The following is a 21,441-nucleotide window of genomic DNA, read 5'->3' on the forward strand; positions in this document are numbered from 1 at the left end:
TCTACACTGTGGTCTTCTTCGGTGATGTTTTCTGGATTTTTATCCTCTTCCTTTGGGTAGGCCATCACTTCCTGTTTCTTTGTTATCTCATAATCTTCTGTTGTACACTGTACATTTTAATATTTTAATAAATTTTTCATATTTTAATATTTTAAAATGTTAGCTCTGATTTAGTCCCTGAGCTGTTTTTTGAGTTTGAATCCAGCTAAGTGATATGACAGAGATTTTGCCTAGAGCCGACAACACCAAACAAAACCATGAAAAAATTAGCTTTTACGTTTGGTACAAGCCGGCTTTGTGTTGGCTGATGCTCTTTAGATTTAAGCCCTTCTATCAAGAATCCTAACCCAAGGTGACTGCAAAGTGAAGGGCTCTCCCTGCCTTTTCTGGGCTTGGGCGTTTCCGGGGCTTGTGCGTGCTTGGAGCCTTAGGAGTTCCCCTGTCTACAGACATTTGACTTGCCACCTATACTCCCCAGCAACAGAACTTTCCCTCTCCTGGGTGCTCTACCGCAGGATTTAAAGCAGGTAAACCCAGGCTGCCCGACTCACTTGTTTTTCTTACATTGCTTTTGCTGTCTCAAGCTGCTTTTGCCTGAAGGACAAATTCTGGGAGGAGAGTATGCCAGAGAGGAGTTACTGAAGTCTGTCTTTCCCACTTGGAAATAGGGTCCAGGAACCGGGAAGGGAGCTCCAGCTGGGTTCAGACTTACCTGGGGAGGGGCTGAGAGAGGGGCCAGGAAGAGCTCCAGGAGCTTCACCTACGGCTCTTTGAAGCTGCGTTTCCTGGACTCAGCACTTGCCTAGTAAAAGCAGACCTTTAACTGTTTTCCATGGTTTTGAGGAAGGGCATTTTTTTTCTTTAAGTCTTCCCTGCTGCTTTTGCCTGGAGCAGCTGAAACAAGGGCTGCCCTAAGAGCTGGGCCTCCAGTGACCTGAAGTAAATCAAAAGCAGCGATCAGCAGTCGTGGGCCAGCTCACCACTGGGATCTTGTGGAAGCAGGTCTTCATGTCGCTCTTTGGCACCAGCAAACTGGACCAAGGGCTGGGATTGAGCACCTCATTGCTGCCTGGCACGATTTTGGGGGACAGGCACGGTAGCCACTATGTGGAAAGTACAATTCACTGATATTTACTGTGATTTACCAGTCTCTTCCTACTGCTCTTCCCTGTGTACTGAAGTGTTCTACTAGATTCTGGTATTTCAAAACAGTCGATTCAGACAGTTCTTGCCTGTTTAACAATTGTCCTGGTGGACAGGCTGATTCCGGGAGCTTCCTATTCCACAGTCTTCCCACAGTCCCCATCTGCAGGCAGCTTTTAATTCAACCTCTTGGGCCCTGAATTCTTGAGATATGTATATACAGGATAAGAAGGAAGAAGCAATAAATGGAATGGAAGAAAAGGAGAAGAAGAAAAAGAAAAGAGACTGAGAAACAAGAAAGGAAAAGAAAAGAATAAAGACAAGAACAGCCAGGTCCAAGCCGGTGCTTCTCAGGCCTTTTGTGGTTGTGTGAATCCCCCTCCAAAGCTCTCAGAACACAGGCTGTGTGGAAGCTAGATCTGGATGGGATTAATGTTCAATTGAGGGAAACGCATTTGGCTCAACTGATAGAGCGTCCACCTACCATATGGGAAGTCCAGGGTTCAAACCCAGAGCCTCCTGACCTGTGTGGTGAGCTGGCCCACACGCAGTGCTGATGCACGCAAGGAGTGCCATGCCATGCAGGGGTGTCCCCCATGTAGGGGAGCCCCACGTGCAAGGAATGTACCCCATGCTGAGAGAGCCACGCGGCGCGATAAAAATGCACCCTGCCCAAGAGTGGTGCCGCACACATGGAGAGCTGATGCAGTGAGGTGACACAACAAAAAAGACACAGATTCCCAGTCTGTGTCTGTGTTGCAGCCGACAAGAATGCAAACGGACACAGAAGAACACACAGCGAATGGACACAGAGAACAGACAATGGGGCGGGGGGTGGGGTAAGGGGAGAGAAAAAAAAAATCTTAGGAAAAAAAGCTCAATTGATTCATACTCTTATTTTTTTTAAACAAGAGGGAAAATTGTAAACACCAGATTAAAAAGACAGTGGTGGGAGCAGCTGTGGCTCAAGTGGTTGAGCATCTCCATGTGGTAGGTCCCAGATTCAGTTCCTGGTGCCTCCTAAAAAACAAAAAAACCCCAAACAACAGACAAATACTGTATGATTGCATTACTATGAACCAAATATATTGTGTAACATATTATATGATTAAAAAAATTTTATATGTACCCAGTACATTTAACTGAGAAATGTATGTCTTTATTCAACTATTTTCTTTTGTTTTTGATTGTTTATATTTTCAATTAAGTGTACAAAATAAAAAAAAAAATAAAAAAAACCCAAACAAACCAAACAACAAACAAATGAAAAAAAACAACTCAGAGGAGCGAATGTGGCTCAGTGGTTGAATGCCAGCTTCCCACATATGAAGGTCCGAGGTTCAATCCCTGGCCCTGGTACCTTAAAAAAGACAACGGTGGGGGACTAGAAACAAATCTAGCTGTCATTTAAGAAAGCCTGAAAGTAAGTACATAACAATTGCTAGAAATGTCGGAGAAATATATAAAACCATGCTTTTTTGGATGAAAACTTAAAATAAACCAAAAACTTGATGATCTAAAACATGATTCATTAGATGTCTTATTAAGAATATTCTGGATGGGAAAAATTATGTTCAATATTTAAATAAAATATATTAAAGCTCATTCATAAAAGTTATTTATCTGTTTGCATCATTATAACCTCCATTTTAAAGCACATTTAATGACTTGCATTGTTTATATATTACAAGCTAAAATGAAGTGAATGAATCAAAATCTTACATGCATTCTTGTTACAGCACAAAATGAGAAGAAAAATTAGTAAACATTCAGCATATTATTGTGGATGAATGTTAATACACTTTAGCTAAAATATGTGTATGATTTATGTCTGTTTCATAATTTAAATTAGCTGCTTAATGATGCATAGCTGCTATCGTCTCTTTATCCATATCCTATTGCAATTTAGTTTCAGGCAGAATCAGGAGCATGCTGTCTAGTCTGCACATCCTGAAGAAAAAGATGTCCTCAAAATTAGGGAAGGATGACAGGTAGTTCTATACCTGAACCCAAGAATTTTATTCCTTACTTTAAAGGAAGCTCAGTATCATATCTATCAATCTTCTCTCCTTGCAGATGAATAAACAGTACTGGCAAAATCATTATAAAGTCCATTGCAAAATAATGACTAGCAAAGTCGTTATAAAATTCACTATAAAATAGCACATAAAAATGGTGTTAATCGATCGGTGTAATGAGGGCTGGACAACACAGGGAGTTGGAGGTTTTTTATTTGGTCCTCACAGGAAATACCTGCTTTGGTCTTATTCTTCTTAAACACCTGTGGTAAATTCAGAAGCATGTGGTACATGAATAATAATAATTATTATTATTATTTTAAAGATATTTATTTATTTATTTCTCTCCCCTTCTCCCCCCACCCGGGTTGTCTGTTCTCTGTGTCTATTTGCTGCATCTTCTTTGTCTGCTTCTGTTGCTGTCAGCGGCATGGGAATCTGTGTCTCTTTTTGTTGCGTCATCTTGTTGTGTCAGCTCTCCGTGTGTGTGGCGCCATTCCTGGGCAGGCCGCACTTTCTTTCGTGCAGGGCGGCTCTCCTTACGGGGTGCACTCCTTGCATGTGGGGCTCCCCTACGTGGGGGACACCCCTGAGTGGCAGGGCACTCCTTGTGCGCATCAGCACTGTGCATGGGTCAGCTGCACACGGGTCAAGGAGGTCCGGGGTTTGAACCGCGGACCTCCCATGTGGTAGGTGGATGCCCTAACCGCTGAGCCAAGTCCGCCGCCTGAATAATTATTTTGAATCTACAATTTACATGAACCTCAATAGGAAAAGAAATCAGAGCAATTCATGTAGCTATGTGCTCTAATAGGGTACCTGGTAGTTTTAGTGCCATTAAAAGATGGGCCTGTGTGTGAAAAGTTCTGAAGTTCTTGATAGCAGTGGACAAAGCAACTATCGAAATCAGTTGCTGGGAAGCAGACTTGGCCCAGTGGATAGGGCGTCCATCTACCACATGGGAGGTCTGCAGTTCAAACACCGGGCCTCCTTGACCGGTGTTGAGCTGGCCCATGCACAGTGTTGATGTGCGCAAGGAGTGCCCTCATAGGGGAGCCCCATGAGCAAGGAGTGTGCCCCGTAAGGAGAGCCGCCCAGTGCGAAAGAAAGTGCAGCCTGCCCAAGAATGGCGCCGCACAAAGAGAGAGCTGACGCAGCATGACACAACAAAAAGAAACACAGATTCCCGGTGCCGCTGATAAGGATAGAAGCAGTCACCGAAGAACACACAGTGAATGGACACAGAGAGCAGACAACCGGGGGAGGGGGGTGGGGGGAAGGGAGAGAAATAAATAAAAAATAAATCTTTAAAAAACAAAAACAAAAAAATAAACTGATGCCAATGCCAAGACCCAAGCTGGAGGGTTTAGCTTTCTGCCTGTGAGTGTAATTGGTGTGGTAAAGGGACAGGGACCGCAGAGGGGACTGTTGGATATACAGTCTTACAGAGTTGGAGGAAACAATTTTTTTTTTTAATGCTGAAGGAAACACAGCTGTTACTTAGAAAAATGAGATTGGTCACCTCAAGACTATCAAAACTATGAGGCATAATTTATTAAATATAAATATAATAAAACTTCCCCACTTAACAGTGTCTTCAACCTTTCCATCTAACACCTTTTCATCAGCACTACTCAGATGTGGCAAAATAGACTCACTCCTCACTATAGGTTGGAAGTTTGGTCAGTGCCTTATATGGGTAGAAAGTATAAATGAGAGAGGAAAATGATAGACTTAGGGACACGGGTCAATTTACAAACTAGAAAACTGCCACTTGAGTAACAAGTTGATGGCTGTATCTCTCCAAATGCCATGTTTTAAATTTCTAACACATGGGAAAATGTGGGAATCACCCACATGCAGAGTGAAGAGAAGAACTGCTGGGAGGGACACTGTGACGAGGCTTAGTCATAAAGAAAGAGGATGGATAAAACTCCGCTCCCTCCTGACAGAGATCATGTTTCCTAGAAGTGGAGTACGGGATGAGAAATTATTCTGAGAAAAGAAGTCAAGGTAGGTTTAACTTATAATATGTCAGAAACAGAATAGCTACACTTCCAGAGAAACAGGGGCACTCTACCCCATCAACCAGCAGTGTTGGGGAGAGGCCCTTGCAGAAAGCCTGCTGAACCACCCACCCAACCCCAGCTCTTCTACCCCAGACAACACAGCTCTGGAAGGGTTCTACTTCTGAACATTCTAGTTCATGTGGGTTCCTTGGCTTTGCTCTCCTCTCTTCCTGGTCTTAAGCGTGGACAGCAAGCTGGACTTGATAGGCTGCTGGGTGGGTGTGAATTCTGTAAGGACCAGGATCCTAAGTCCAGGGATGATAGTTTTATCATAGTTTCTGACTGAGTCTACCCAGCTTGGTTTGTTCACTTCTTCTCCATCAAGCCAGAACAGTCAAGCCAGTTTCTTTGATTTTTGTCCTGCTATAGATATTAAAACCTATCTTTCTCTCTATTTTCTTTTCTACTAGAGTTAAGTTCCTTTAGTCAGATGAAAGAAACAGAATTTTAATTCTAATGAAGCAAAAGGTCAAAAAAGCACCCCATGCTAAACGTGATAAAAATCCTCTTTCAATTCTGGGAAAGCTCAGGGTAATACAGACTAATTCCTACTAGCCCTATCTTGTGAAAGTTAAAGATGATAAAGGATAAAACACTGAGAATAAAGAAAGCTGACTCTTCCATCCTTCCCTCAAAAGAAACAGAATCTGAATTTTAAGGGAAAAACAACATTAAAAAAAGTTTAAAATTTACTTCTTAGTTCATCTACTTACCCACTAATATAAACCAAGTTAAAATTGGTTGATTTAATTTTTGAAACTATAGCGATTTATCAGGGCTTTATACTCTATTGCACTGTTAGTTGTTATTTTATATTTTCTTCCTGCAATTAGGCTTTAAGTTTCCTAACAACAAGGACTAATCTCAGTAGCTCCACTGCTTCATCCAACAAATGCTGATCAGTTTTGATTTTACCAAAAATGGCAGGATTAGAATCTAAAGTATGGTACTTAAGAATATAATAAAATCAAATGAAAAAAAACCCAAATGTAATAATTACAATGTGCCAGTCACAATTATAAGCAACTTACACAATAAATCATTTAATTGTCATGGCACCCCTAGGAAGTAAGTATAATTATTCTTGTTTTTCCGATAAGGACAGTGAGGTACAAAGTTTAATAAATTGCCCAAGGTTATAAAACAAGTAAGTGGAGGTGCCAGCATTTAACCCAAGCAGTCTAACTACAGGGTCCATGCTTTTAATAACTATGTTTATACTACTTCTTAATAGAAATCCTTCCAAAATTGTTTTTAAAATTAAATATGAAAATATGATGGATTGCAAACATTTCTCTAAAGTTCTCTAACAAGAGAATGTACATTCTACTTTAAGGCTCCAAGTGCCACAGAGGGGTCTTCATAATCTGGCCTTTCCTGACCTCAATTTTTATTTTTTGCCATTTTCCAAGAACTACCGTACGTTCTAACCAATGTTGTTTAAGCAATAGGTCATGATCCATTAATTTATTTTCCAAATAAATTAAATCAGAATAGAGACTAATAGAAAAGATCACAGTGTGCTTCATCTGGTAAGGAGAAGAACTGTCTCATGAACACTTTTTTTTTCATTCATATGCATATATTTGAACTAGGTCATGATACAAAAGTATTTTTTCTATGGAACACGACCAAAAAAGTTTGAAAGTCTACCATCCAATCTATGGCAAATCACACTGCTTTGACATAAATGTCCAATAAATGTTTGTTAAATGAATAAATGAATGAATCAGTGAACACGTGTGATGTATTTATGAAACTTTTGTAAATTAAAGCTTGTTGTTAGGTGACTTATTTGATTTTTCAGGATTGGATAAAATAAGAAAAACTGAGGATACTTAATTATGTGCAAAGCAAGGCAAGGCAAGGCAAGGCAAAGTAAATTACATGCAAATAGACAAATATTAAATACCATTGCCTTACCCTTTCGCCCAGGATATACATGAGGATAGTATTCATAATAAAGGTCTGGTTTATCCAGATCTCCAAAGGGTTCAAATTCCATTTCAGCATTCTGGAAAAGGCCCAACTTCACCAGTAGTGCCAGCCTCACAAACCAAAGCTAAAAACACAAATATAATAGAAATAATAGATTATTTACATATATAAAATTCAGAAATTCCTATTCCTATTAATTAATATTAGAACTTGATTCCTAATACATTACAAGAAAGGGTAAACTAACTTTCTCTCCTTGCACATTTGTACAGTTAGATGTTTATAACATATTTTTGGGCTTCATAATGATGATGTAAATTATTTTACTTGATACAATTTATTTCAACAAATACTTATTCAGCAGGAAATGATGTGTATATTATGGAGATAAAGATATAATCCCTTTCTCAAAGGAGTATATAATCTAGTAGAGGGTGGAGAGGTGATGGAAGGAGGAGATAAGAACACAACAGTAAAGTGGAGAGATTATAATAGTTTGGAGGAAGGCCAAGCAAGGAAGATGAGGAACAGATTGTGGATAAAGCAGTGTTTGAGAAAGACACTGAAGAATAAATAGAATTTTTATAGGCAGGGACTGGAAGAGACAGAGAGAGGCCGTTCCAGGTATAGGAATAAACAAAGGCACAGAGTGGAAAGTATGTGATGTATGTGAGGATAGCAGGCTGGTCAAGTGGCCAGAATACAAGTACATTTAGGAAAATGATGGAAATTAACAGAGACTTTAATTAAAAGATGGGAATCAAATTGAGCCTAACATTCTTTTCATTATATCATAGTGTCTATGGCCATATTCTGGTGGGTTTCATGTACACGGTGAGGAGATTCAATTTAGATTGGTGGGCAATGGGAAACTATTGACAATTTTTGAGTAGGAAAGTGAAATGATCAAAACAGTGCTTTATTTTTTATTTTTTTAAGATTTATTTATTTATTTAATTCCCCCCCTCTCCCGGTTGTCTGTTCTCTGTGTCTATTTGCTGTGTCTTGTTTCTTTGTCCGCTTCTGTTGTCATCAGCGGCACGGGAAGTGTGGGCGGCGCCATTCCTGGGCAGGCTGCACTTTCCTTCGCGCTGGGCAGCTCTCCTTACGGGGCGCACTCCTTGCGCGTGGGGCTCCCCTACGCGGGGGACACTCCTGCGTGGGGCTGCACTCCTTGCGTGCATCAGCACTGCGCGTGGGCCAGCTCCACACGGGTCAAGGAGGCCTGGGGTTTGAACCGCGGACCTCCCATGTGGTAGACGGACGCCCTAACCACTGGGCCAAGTCCGTTTCCCAAAACAGTGCTTTAAAAGATTATTTTGGAGGTAATTTTTTGAATAAACGTGAATAGAGAGACCTGAAATAAGTTTACACAGGAGGCTAAAGCAGTATTCTGACAAGGGCCTAAGCTATGGGTAGTAATAGATTTTAGAGATATAGAAGAGAAATAATCTATGATTTAGCAAACCTATGGATAGAGAGGTACATCTAAAGTTAGAGTTCTTTATCTTGTCTTTCTATACATGGTCAAGTCTTGATGGGAAAAGATGAAAGAAAAAGGGAGTATATAAATCATCAGATATCCCCAGTATCATTCCTCTCAAGAACTTTTCACTGTTCTGGAGTATCTGGTGATTTGCTTAATTCTGGGTAATTCACCTAAAAGCTAAAATAAAAGTGAAAAAACTAACCATGGAATGGAAAAATTGAAGGATTTTTAAGCTCTTCCTTCTCATCAGAGGAGTTTTCTTTTTTTCACAACTTTCTTTTGTGTATTCTTTATAAATTTAAGAGCAAGTGTTTCTATCATATAAGGGATAGCAAATACATGGCATATATACCATCACTTTCCTGTGGCAGACATAACTAAGTGATCATGTCAATCTTTTCTACTAGGCCTAGACATGCCTCAGAATCCTTCACAACCTAGCAGTCATTACCAATCACAGAAGGCAAAACCTATCTGCCATCCTTATACCATGTCTGGTGTTTATTGTGCAGATCAAGTGCTAAGCACCTTGCGAATGAATTTTTGGATGCACAGTATTTATTTCAAAATTACGTTAGAATTTGAATTCAGATCAATATAATATATACAGTATATTCAGGAAACCATGAACTACAGTAATCTCACACTGAGATTAAATTTAGGACCTGAAAACCTACTTTTGTTCTAAAATTGTTCTTATTGACATGAAAGACCATGATCTCTTCCATGTCACCAAATTATGACAAGTCAAATAAAAAGAGCAATCAAAAGGTGTTCTACCTGTAACGAATCTGTTGTATGACTGGTAGGTAGCCCGCTCTTGCCATAGCCTTGACCATGGGCTGTAAGAAGGCGTCCACACAGGTCAACTGCTGCCCTCCAGTTTTTGCTGTTCTATAAGGCACAACGGAAAAAGTAACCAAAAAAAAAAAACCAAACAAAAAAACCCAGAGCCACTAAAACACACAGTTGCTTGCTTTGCCAGAAGCAGCTCCATCCAGCCATTAGTAATAATGACAAGGTCAGTCAGCTGGCTGGTACAAAGAAGAATGTCATTTATCAATGTTACATGTGTAATTAGGCAATAAGGGGAGCCAAGCATGAGATAGAGTTCAAGATGATCAAATTATTAAAAAAACCTAAAGTTTAACAACTAATAGAACAGAAGGAAGAGACTCCTTATTGGAGAGTCTTCCATAGCCCCATTAAATCTATAACATTGTTTTTCCTATCTTGTGATGTCTGTTGATTTAAAATCAACTATTTAATTTTATGCTAGGTGTTTGATATTTTTTATTAGTAATGATAAGATCTGCAAGTGACTATCAAATAAGTGGTTTTTACATGTTTAACATAATTCTATTTTATCAATGTGAAAAAAGTCAATGAATTATGCTAATACAACATGTTAAAGGTCAATCCTTCAATACAGAGCCTACTTTCAGATTACTTCATCTTTTAACTTGAACTACAGGAAGCCTAGCTGACATCGGCATACTGGCTCATTAATTTGGACTCTCTAGTGTTTACCTTTGGCCTTATGCAATAAAGAAAGAAGGGCTATTAGGCAAATGAATGGGAAAATATTATCAGAGAGAATGTTTTAACCTCTTTAAGGAGCTAGAAACAGATGTTAAATGTATGTTTGCTCAATACAATAGGCACTCTTTTTAAAAATATTTTTTATTAGCGAAGTTGTAAGCTTACAGAACAATCATGCTTAATGTGCAGAATTCCCATACATTGCCCCTCCACCAACACCTTACACTGTTGTGGAGTTTCTCTTGCAGATTATGAAAGAACATGCTCAGACTATTACCACTAACTATGGTCCATACTGTATACTTGGTATAGTTTTTCCATACACCCCCTATTATTAACACTATGCATTAGTATTGTACATTTGTTATAGTTCATGAGAGAACACTTTCATATTTGTAATGTTAACCACATTGTTCATTGTGTTATACAGTCACATGCCTTGTATATTCTATCTAGTTTATACTCAGTGGCTCACACTTTCATCTAGTTGTGCAGTCATCACCCTAGTAAATCTTTGAACATTTTCCTTAGGCCAGAAGAAAAAAATCCCATACCCCCTTTTGATTGACCCTTAGCATTGATATAGTACCTTTTTTGATATTGATGCAAAAATATTATAATATTGCTGCTAACTATACTCCATAAGTTATATTAATTGTATTTTCCCCATGTATCACTATATTCTAACCATCAGGTAATAGTGACGTACACTTGTTCTAGTTCATAGAACATTCTTGTATTTGTATTATTAACTGGAGTCCTCACCACCTCCAGGTTTACCATGTTATTAAGTCCTTAGACTATTCTCTAGCATCCTTTCAACTGACATTTATATCCCTAGACTACCCCTTTCAGCTACAATCCCATTTATAAACCAGCCATGTTAGCTATACTCACTATAATGTGTTACCATAATAGGCACTTTTTGAATACTTCATAATGTACTCATAATGAGTCAACAAATATATTTTCAGTCCCTCCTACATGGCAGAGATTGTGCAAGCCTCTGATAGATACAGCAATGAATGAAAGTTATATCCCTATGCTCATTAAACTTATGCTCTAGCAAGGAAGAAGGGTTTTAAATACTGTTTTTTCAAAAATTAATGAAACGCTTTTGTGTGCATGGAAAGTGTTTCTCAAACAAGAGGTATAGAGTACCATGGGAGTGTGTAACTGGACGGCCTACTTCAGTCTCAGGTGGGAATGGCAGGAAGAGAATAACATTTAGGCTGAGACCGATAGAATGACTAGGAATAAGCGAGATCAAGAAGGGGAGAAGGACTCTCTAGGCAGAGAGAACTGTCTGAGTGAATGCTTGGAGGCATCACAAAGAAGAGAGAGAGTGTGTGAAGAACTAAAATAAATCCAGAAGGTTAGACCACAGGCAGTGAAGAAAGACTGGTGACAGATGAGAATGAAAAGGTAGGCAGGGCCCAGGAGCCATCCAAGAGATTCTGGACTTATTCTAAGGGCCATGGGAAACCACTGAAGGGTTTTAAGGAAGGAAGTGACATGATCATACTTTAAAAAATACATATTAGAGTAGAAATCCATTTTATATACTAACTCACTCATTTTTTTTTAAAGATTTATTTATTTATTTATTTATTTCTCTCCTTACTCCCTCCAACCCCCCACCCCGGTTGTCTGTTCTCTGTGTCTATTTGCTGTGTCTTCTTTGTCCGCTTCTGCTGTTGTCAGCGGCATGGGAATCTGTGTTTCTTTTTGCTGCGTCATCTTGTTGTGTCAGCTCTCCGTGTGTGCGGCACCATTCCTGGGCTGGCTGCACTTTCTTTCACGCTGGGCGGTTCTCCTTACGGGGTGCACTCCTTGCGTGTGGGGCTCCCCTATGCGGGGGACACCCCTCCACGGCACGGCACTCCTTGCGCGCATCAGCACTGTGCATGGGCCAGCTCCACACGGGTTAAGGAGGCTGGGGGTTTGAACTGCGGACCTCCCATGTGGTAGATGGACACCCCAATCACTGGGTCAAGTCTGCTGCTGCCCACACTGACCTTTCAATTCATAGGATATTCCTCCCCATATTCACTTTACTATCTCATTATAGGTACTCCACTTTTTTAAGGTTATAACTATACACAGCCTCCATGAATTCTATATCCATTCTCCTAGATCTCATATGGTTCTTCTGCTAACACTGTCAATACTGTTATTATATTTTTCTTTTCTTACCCCTTTCACTTTCTCCAGACCTAATATTTTCCTTCAAGGGAACTTAGCCAACAACAAGGAAATAGAATAAGAAGAAAAAAGTGATAAAGAGAAGACTTAACATGCACACAAAAACAACAACTAATTAAACCCCAAGGCTAGAATAAGAAGATAATCAACAGAATAAACCCAACAAGATAAAATGATAACCAGACAGCAACAAAAAACTACAGACCATACCAATAATCAGGAAAACATGGCCCAATGTAATGAACAAACTAAAAACCAGGAAGAGAAGTAGAACACCGAACAAGTAATTAAAGCTCTCAAAACATGTATCATGGACCAATTCAATGAAGGAAGAGATTAAGCAGATTAAGAAAACACTTGGAGAGCATACAAAAGAAATTGTTATTATGCACAAAAAGATCACAGAGACTATGGGGATCAATAGCACACTCCAAGAAATAAAAAATATACTCTCAGTGAATAACAGCAGATTTGAAGAGGCAGAGGAAAGAATTAGTGATGTGGAAGACACTACATCTGAAATCAAACAGATAGTAGAATTAATTGATAAAAAGATAGAAAAAATCCAGCAGGGATTAAGGGACCTGAATGACAACGCAAAACACACAAACATATGCATTATAGGCATCCCAGAAGGAGAAGAGAAGGGAAAGGGGACAAGAAGGGTGTTGGAGGAAATAATGGCTGAAAACTTCCCAAATCTACTGAGGGAGATGGATGTACACGTCCAGGAAGCACAACGAACCCCATTCAGCATAAATCCAAACAGGCCTACCCCAAGACATATACTTGTCAAATTATTCAATGTACAAGACAAACAGAAAATACTAAAAGCAGCAAGAGAAAAGAGAACCATCACATACAAGGGAGGCTCCATAAGATTAAGTGCTGATCTCTTATCTGAGACCATGGAGGCAAGAAGGCAGTGGTATGACATAGTCAAGGTACTAAAAGAAGAATTTCCAACCAAGAATACTCTATCCAGCAAAGCTAGCATTCAAAAATGATGAAGAGGTCAAAATACTCACAGATAAACAGAAATTTAGAGAGTATGCCAACAAGAAACCTGCCCTTCAAGAAATACTAAAGGGAGTTCTGCAGGAGGAAAGAAACAAACAGGAGAGACAGAGTTGGAGGAGAGTGTAAGAACAACTAAAGCTACAAAAAAAAAAAAAAAAAAATCAAACAACATAAGAAAAACAAATATCCAAAGAAAACATGGCTAACATAAGTAATTCCTTGAAAGTAATAACACTAAATGTCAATGGATTAAACGCACCTGTTAAGAGACACAGATTGGAAGACTGGATAAGGAAATATGACCCATCTATATGTTGTCTACAAGAAACTCATCTTAGACCCAGGGATTCAAGGAGGTTGAAAGTGAATGCTGGAAAACAATCTTACAAGCAAACAATATTTAAAAAAGGGCAGGAGTAGCTATATTATTATCAGACAAAACAGATTTTAAATGCAAAACAATTGTGAGAGACAAAGATGGACACTACATATTAGTGAAAGGGATAATCTTTCAAGAAGAACGAACAATCATAAGCATTTATGTTTCTAACAAGGGTGCCTCCAAATACGTGAGGCAAACACTGGTAAAACTAAGTGAAAGAATAGATGCCTCTACAAGTATAGTGGGGGACTTTAATACACCACTATCAACTTTGGACAGAACATCTCAAAAGAGAATTAATAAGGAAACAAAAACTTTGAACAGTGTATTAGAGGAGTTGGACCTAATAGACATATACAGAACATTACACCCAAATACAGTAGGAAAAACATTTTTCTTAAGTGCATATGGCTCATTCTCCAAGATAGACCATATGCTAGGCCACAAAGAAAGTCTCAATGAATTCAGAAAGATCAAAATCATACAAAATAATTTCTCTGACCACAGTGGAATAAAACTGGAAATCTGTAAGGGCCAGAGGCCCAGATTTCACAACAAGATATGGAAATTAAATAGCACACTCTTAGAAAAACAGTGGGTCAAGGAGGAAATCTCAAAAGAAATAAAAAACTACCTTGAAACTAATGAAAATGATAACACAACATACCAAAACTTATGGGATGCAGCAAAACCAGTACTGAGAGGGAAATTTATAGCCATAAGTTCATACATTAAAAAAAGAAGAGCTAAAATTGAAGAACTATCTGCACACTTGAAGGAATTAGTAAAAAAACAACAAAGTAACCCCAATGGAAGAAGAAAGAAAGAAATCGCAAAGATAAGAGCAGAACTAAATGAAATAGAAAATAGGAAAGCACTTGAAAAGATAAACTAAATGCTGGTTCTTTGAGAAGATCAATAAAATTGACAAACCCTTAGCTAGACTAACAAAGAAAAAAAGAAAGAAGATGCAAATACACAAAATAAGAAATGAGAAAAGAGATATCACCACTGATCCCACAGAAATAAAGACTATCATAAGAGGATACTTTGAAAAACTATATTCCAACAAGAAGGACAATTTAGAGGAAATGGACAAATTCCTAGAAACACATAAGCAGTCTCTATTGATGAAAGAAGAAATTAATGATCTCAACAAACCAATCACAAGTAAGGAGATAGAGTCAGTCATTAAAAACCTCCCAACTAAGAAGAGCCCTGGGCCAGATGGCTTCACAGGTGAATTCTACAAAACATTCCGGAAAGAACTAATGCCAATCTTGCTTAAACTCTTCCAAAAAACTGAAACAGAAGGAATATTGCCTGACTCATTCTATGATGCCAACATTACCCTAGTACGAAAGCCAAACAAAGACACCACAAGAAAGGAAAATTACGGACCAATTTCTCTAATGAACCTAGATGCAAAAATCCTCAACAAAATACTTGCTAATCGTATTCAACAAACACATTAAACAAATTATACACTATGACCAAGTGGGGTTCATTCTGGGTATGCAAGGATGGTTCAACATAAGAAAATCAATTAATGTAATACACCATATAAATAGATTGAAGGAAAAAAAGCACATGATCATATCTATAGATGTAGAAAAAGCATTTGAAAAATACAGCACCCATTCTTGATAAAAACACTGCAAAAGATTGGAATACAAGGAAATTTTCTGAACATGATAGAGGGTATATATGAAAAACCCACAGCCAACATCATTCACAATGGTGAAATACTAAAATCTTACCCTCTAAGATCAGGAACAAGACGAGGATGCCCACTATCACCCCTTCTATTTAACATTGTCTTAGAAGTACTTGCTTGAGCACTGAGGCAAGAACAAGATATAAAAGGCATCCAAATAGGAAAGGAAGAAGTCAAAATTTCATTATTTGCAGATGACATGATCCTGTACATAGAAAACCCTGGGAAGTCTACAAGAAAGCTTCTAGAACTCATAAATGAGTTTAGTACAGTTGCAGGTTATAAGATCAATGTGCAAAAATCAATAGCATTTCTGTACACCAATAATGAGCAATCTCAGGAGGAAATTAAGAAACAAATACCATTTATATTAGTAAATAAAAAAATCAAATATGTAGGAATAAATTTAAATAAAGATGTAAAAAGCTTATACACAGAGAACTACACAACACTGTTCAAGGAAATCAAAGAAGACCTAAATAAATTGAAGAACATTCCCTGTTCATGGATAGGAAGACTAAATATTATTAAGATGTCTATCTTACCAAAACTGATCTACACATTCAATGCCATACCAATAAAAATCAACACAGCATTCTTTAATGAGCTAGAAAAACTAGCTATGAAATTTATTAGGAAAGGAAAGAGGTCCTGAATAGCCAAAGACACATTGAAAAAGAAAAATGAAATTGGAGGAATCACACTACCTGACTTCAAAATGTACTACAAAACTACGGTAGTGAAAACAGCATGGTATTGGCACAGGAACCAAATTGAAAGTTCTGATATAGATCCTCATATATACAGTCATATAATATTTGATAAGTCCACCAAACCCTCTCAACTGGGAGAGAATAGCCTCTTCAACATATGGTGCCTGGAGAAATGGATATCCATATGCAAAAGAATGAAAGAGGATTACCAGCTCACACCTTACACAAAAATCAACTCAAGATGGATCTGAGACCTAAATATAAGAACTAAGACCATAAATACGTTGGAAAGCAATGTTGGGAACCATTTACAGGACCCTGTAATAGGAAATGGCTTCATGAACTTCACACCCAAAGCGTGAGCAGCAAAAGAACAAACAGATAAATGGGACTTCCTCAAAATTAAAGCCTTCTGTACCCCAAAAGAGTCTGTCAAGAAAGTGAAAAGAGGGAAACGGACTTTGGCCCAGTGGTTAGGGCGTCCGTCTACCATATGGGAGGTCCGCGGTTCAAACCCCGGGCCTCCTTGACCCGTGTGGAGCTGGCCATGCGCAGTGCTGATGCGCGCAAGGAGTGCCGTGCCACGCAAGGGTGTCCCCCGCGTGGGGGAACCCCACGTGCAAGGAGTGCGCCCGTGAGGAAAGCCGCCCAGCGTGAAAAGAAAGAGCAGCCTGCCCAGGAATGGCGCCGCCCACACTTCCCGTGCCGCGGACGACAACAGAAGCGGACAAAGAAACAAGACGCAGCAAATAGACACCAAGAACAGACAACCAGGGGAGGGGGGGAAATTAAATAATAAATAAATAAATCTTTAAAAAAAAAAAAGAAAGTGAAAAGATGGCAGCGGACTTGGCCCAGTGGCTAGGGCATCCGTCTACCACATGGGAGGTCCGCGGTTCAAACCCCGGGCCTCCTCGACCCGTGTGGAGCTGGCCCATGCGCAGTGCTGATGCGCGCAAGGAGTGCCCTGCCACCTTGCGTAGGGGAGCCCCATGCTCAATGAGTGCGCCCATGAGGAGAGCCGCCCAGCGTGAAAGAAAGTGCAGCCTGCCCAGGAATGGCGCCGCCCACACTTCCTGTGCCGCTGACGACAACAGAAGTGGACAAAGAAACAAGATGCAGCAAAATAGACACAGAGAACAGACAACCGGGGAGGGAATTAAATAAATAAATAAATCTTTAAAAAAAAAAAAAACAAAGAAAGAAAGTGAAAAGAGAGCCTACACAATGGGAGAAAATATTTGGTAACCATAGACCTGATAGGAGACTTATATCCTGCATATATAAAGAATTCCTATATCTTGAAAATAAAAAGACAACCCATTTAAAAAATGGGGAAAAGATTTAAACAGACACTTCTCCAAACAAGAAATACAAATGGCTAAAAAGCACATGAAAAAAATGCTCCAAATCTCTAGCTATTAGGGAAATGCCAATCAAAACTACAGTGAGATACCATCTTACCCCCATAAGATTGGCAGCTATGAAAAAAACATATGACTACAAATGCTGGAGAGGATGTGGAGGAATGGGAACACTCATCCACTGCTGGTGGGAATGCAGAAGATCCAATCATTCTGGAGGACAGTTTGGAGATTTCTCAAAGAACTAGCTATAGATTTGCCATATGACCCAGCAATTCCACTGCTGGGTTTATACCCAGTAGAACTGAAAACAAGGACACAAACCAATATATGCACACCCAATGTTCATAGCAGCATTGTTCATTATTGCCAAGAGTTGGAATCAACCCAAATGCCCATTAACAGATGAATGGATAAAGATGTGGTATATACATACAATGGAATACTACTCAGCTTTAAGAACGAATACGCTACAAACACATGTGATAACATGGATGAATCTTGAGAACCTTATGTTGAGTGAAGCAACCCAGGCATTGAAGGCAAATACTACATGACCTCAATTATATTAAATAAGTAAACCAAGCTGCCTCAGAAAGCTAGAGATTGGATGATAGGCTTAAAGGAATTTGGGGGATAGAGGAAGGTTGTGAGCTGACACCTACCTGGGTGAAATCTATAAGCTGGAGGTAAGTATTTGTACAGGGAAAGGATAAAATGGTGGCACAGGGATACCTTTGGCTGGGGCTTTGTGGGCTTGAGGGGAGTTAGGGATTGGAAGATGGGTAAATATGGCCCAAGAAATTGGGGGGAGAGTGGGGGAACATATGAACATAGGATATTGTCAGGTATGTGGTTGAGAGTATATTGTTGAAAAAACTTTTTCAAAAATATAAGGAAGGTTCCCTGTTTAAGATGCTTAAAGGGGAGAATCTGACACAGGACAGGCTTCTACGGACTGTGCGAGTGCTCATTTTGTTATGGTGGGTTATATCATTGGATAGAAACCCATACAATGAGAGTGAAGGTATACCCACATCCTGGGGAGGACTGATGTTCTCAAATAGAGGGAATTGTATCTCTCGAGAGTAATCGTGGCTCCCAGTGCATTAGGGCAATCGAGCATGTCATGCCCTCAACATTGTTGCAAGTATCTCTGAACATAGCCCTTCAAGCAACAAAGAGTGATTGTCACTATGGGCCCTGAGGGGAGGGGGAAGAGGTATTGAAGAGGTGGAATCAGTGTAACTGTGGGGCAATGGAAGTGTTCCACAAGATTATGCAAGAATTGATATAGGACATGTTAAATTACACCAAAAATGTATAGGGGCCTATAGGCTAAAATGTAAATCATAACGTAAAACATAAGATAACCAAAATTTAGAAAATTGTATAGTCTAAAATATAGACCACAATGTAAACCCAAGTGTGACCTTGTTTGAAAGCTATTGTCTCAATATCTGTATATCAGTTGCGGTAAACATAGTATGAACATGTAAAAAGATTATTGCTGGGGAAGGGACAAAGTATATAATGTTGAATATGTGGGAGTACTGTATATTGTATATAGGAATTACTGTGGTCTAAAACTTTTGTGAAGCTTAATAATTAGAAAAAAAAAGAAAAGAAAAAGAAAGGACAAAGACCCTGTGGAAGAGATGGAAGAAGTTGCCTTGCCAATGTGCATATAGGGCAATACTTATTGCAGTGATGGAAGGCAAAACATCAAAAACAAAGCTTTTTAAAAAATTTTTGATACTCCAGTTTATTTTCACTTCAATTTTTCTAAATTAGCATGTATTCTATATCTGAGTGCAATGGCTAAGACCAATAAGGAAGGATGGTTCAACAATGAGCCCTTGATGCTAATGACTATGCTCATGGAACTGTGTGTCTGAAATAAGAACTAGGCCTAGAGCTGCAGGGTGCCTAAGAGTTACCTCCTGAGAGCTTCCATGTTGCTCAAATGTGGCCAGTCTTGAAGCCAATCTCAGCATGTAAATGCATTGCATTCCCCCCAACATGGGACATGACTCCCGGGGATGAGCCTCCCTGGCACCAAGGGATTACTACCAAGTACCAGCTGATGACGTGGCTGGACAACAACCTTGAATAAAAGGGTCAACTCAGACCAGCAGATCTTCTCAGCCTATACATAATATCAGGAGTTAAAAATGCTTTTTGACCCTGAATAAAAGGGGGAAATGGAAAGGACAAATGAGTTTATATGGCTATGAGTCTACAAAAAAGAGCCAGGAGGTCATCATAGGGGTCGCCCTTACACACACCTCAGCAGAGTCCCAGCAACAGCTAAAGTAGATACAACCCCAGGTATGGGTTCTTGTGAGGGCTACAGAGACCCACAGGTTCTATGGTCATGGCAGATGGACTTCAGTGCCATGTCAGTTGGCCCTACTTTGGAGTTTGTGGTCCTGAATGTGATGGAGTTAGACTCGGGTGTGATCTTTGTTCACAAGCCTCTCCTGTCACTTTTACCAGACCTGTGGTTGGCGCTGGAGTTTAGTGTATACTCAGGGGACCTGAATCTCTAGATTGTCCATGTGATAGCCAGGCCCTGAGCCTTGGCAGACTTGCAACTCCTACCCTCTGGTTTATTGGACTTACCCCAGCCAGCTAACAGGGAGGTGAAGGAGGTCAACCACCACACCAGGGAGCCAAGAGTGCCTACAACTGCAAACAGGAGAATTGCATCCATCATCCAAGTGGAATCGAAGCACACTCTCGATACAGAGGTGGAGTGGACATAACCATCCCAGGGTCCACAGAATGGAGGAATAGAGTATAGATTAGAGTGGACTTACCGATACTCTATTCTGGAACTAATGTGATTAGTAATGGAAGTAAATGTAGCACTGAGATGGAGAGTGGCCATGGTAGCTGGTGAGGGTGGGAATGGGAAGAAGAGATGTGATGTGGGGGCATTTTCAGGACTTGGAGGTGTCCTGGGTGGTACTGCAGGGACAGCTACTGGTCATGTTATGTCCTCCCATGGCCCACTGGATGGACTGGGGGAGAGTGTAAACTGTAATGTGGACCACTGACCATGTGGTACAGCAGTGCTCAGAGATGTATTCACCAAGTGCAATGAATGTCCCATGATGATGGAGGAGGTTGTGGTTACAGGAGGATTGGGGTGAGGGGGGTGGAGGGGTATATGGGGACCTCATATTTTTTTAATGTAACATTAAAAATAAATAAATTAATTAATTAAAAAATACACGACTGTCATGTTTGTGTTGAAATATTTTTAGACTGGGTAAGATAATTTTTTAAAACTAACTTCAAATGCTTTCTCTAGTCTAAATCCAATGTAATAGTCACTTTATATAATAAAAATGACTATATATATTCTCTGAATTGCAAATGTGAAAAAGTGAGAGAGAAACACATTCTGCCAAGTTCCTGTAGCAGGAGCACTTAATTACTGCTCCCTCTCCTGATTCCCTAAGTTAAACACCTCTAGCCTTTTTTATTCGTGGCATCTGATCTGAACAAATGGATGCCTTCCCTAAGGAAATGACTCAAACTGAAATCTGAAGCATGTACAGAGCCCTAACGTGAGCATGGTGAGTCAAAGGAGCAATGAAGTAAGGCTAGCGCGGCAAGAGTTGACACACTGAGGATTAGGGAGGCACGTGGCTGATGAAGCTGGTAAGGGATGACCACACAGGTCTTTGTCAGATCTTCTAGAAGTAATGGGAAGCAAGGGTGACATGGTCATAATTATGTTTTGAAAAGATCACTTTACCTCCAGTGAGGGGGAATTAATTTAAGGGGGATGAGGGGAATAGATGTAAGTCAATCAGTTAGGAAGATACTC

At 39.7% G+C, this 21,441-nt stretch overlaps 1 protein-coding gene across 4 annotated transcripts in view; it reads right to left on the bottom strand.

Annotated features, from left to right (window-relative positions):
• Positions 1–21,441, bottom strand: part of TRAPPC12 (trafficking protein particle complex subunit 12) — a 141,163-nt gene that overhangs the window by 61,888 nt on the left and 57,834 nt on the right. For 3 of the 4 annotated variants that reach the window (XR_011647482.1, XM_012520619.3, XM_058287936.2), the window contains exons 4-5: positions 9,438–9,551; positions 7,154–7,292 (exon numbers count right to left, since the gene is read on the bottom strand). Coding sequence is in view for 3 of the 4 variants with exons in the window: in XM_012520619.3 (XP_012376073.3) it covers positions 7,154–7,292; positions 9,438–9,551 (253 nt within the window). In the remaining variant the exon portion in view is untranslated. The remainder of the gene's footprint in view (positions 1–7,153; positions 7,293–9,437; positions 9,552–21,441) is intronic. The other variant, XM_058287938.2, reaches the window with a different exon arrangement.

This window comes from Dasypus novemcinctus, chromosome 25, assembly GCF_030445035.2.
Source record: "Dasypus novemcinctus isolate mDasNov1 chromosome 25, mDasNov1.1.hap2, whole genome shotgun sequence".
Taxonomy (NCBI): Eukaryota; Metazoa; Chordata; class Mammalia; order Cingulata; family Dasypodidae; genus Dasypus; species Dasypus novemcinctus.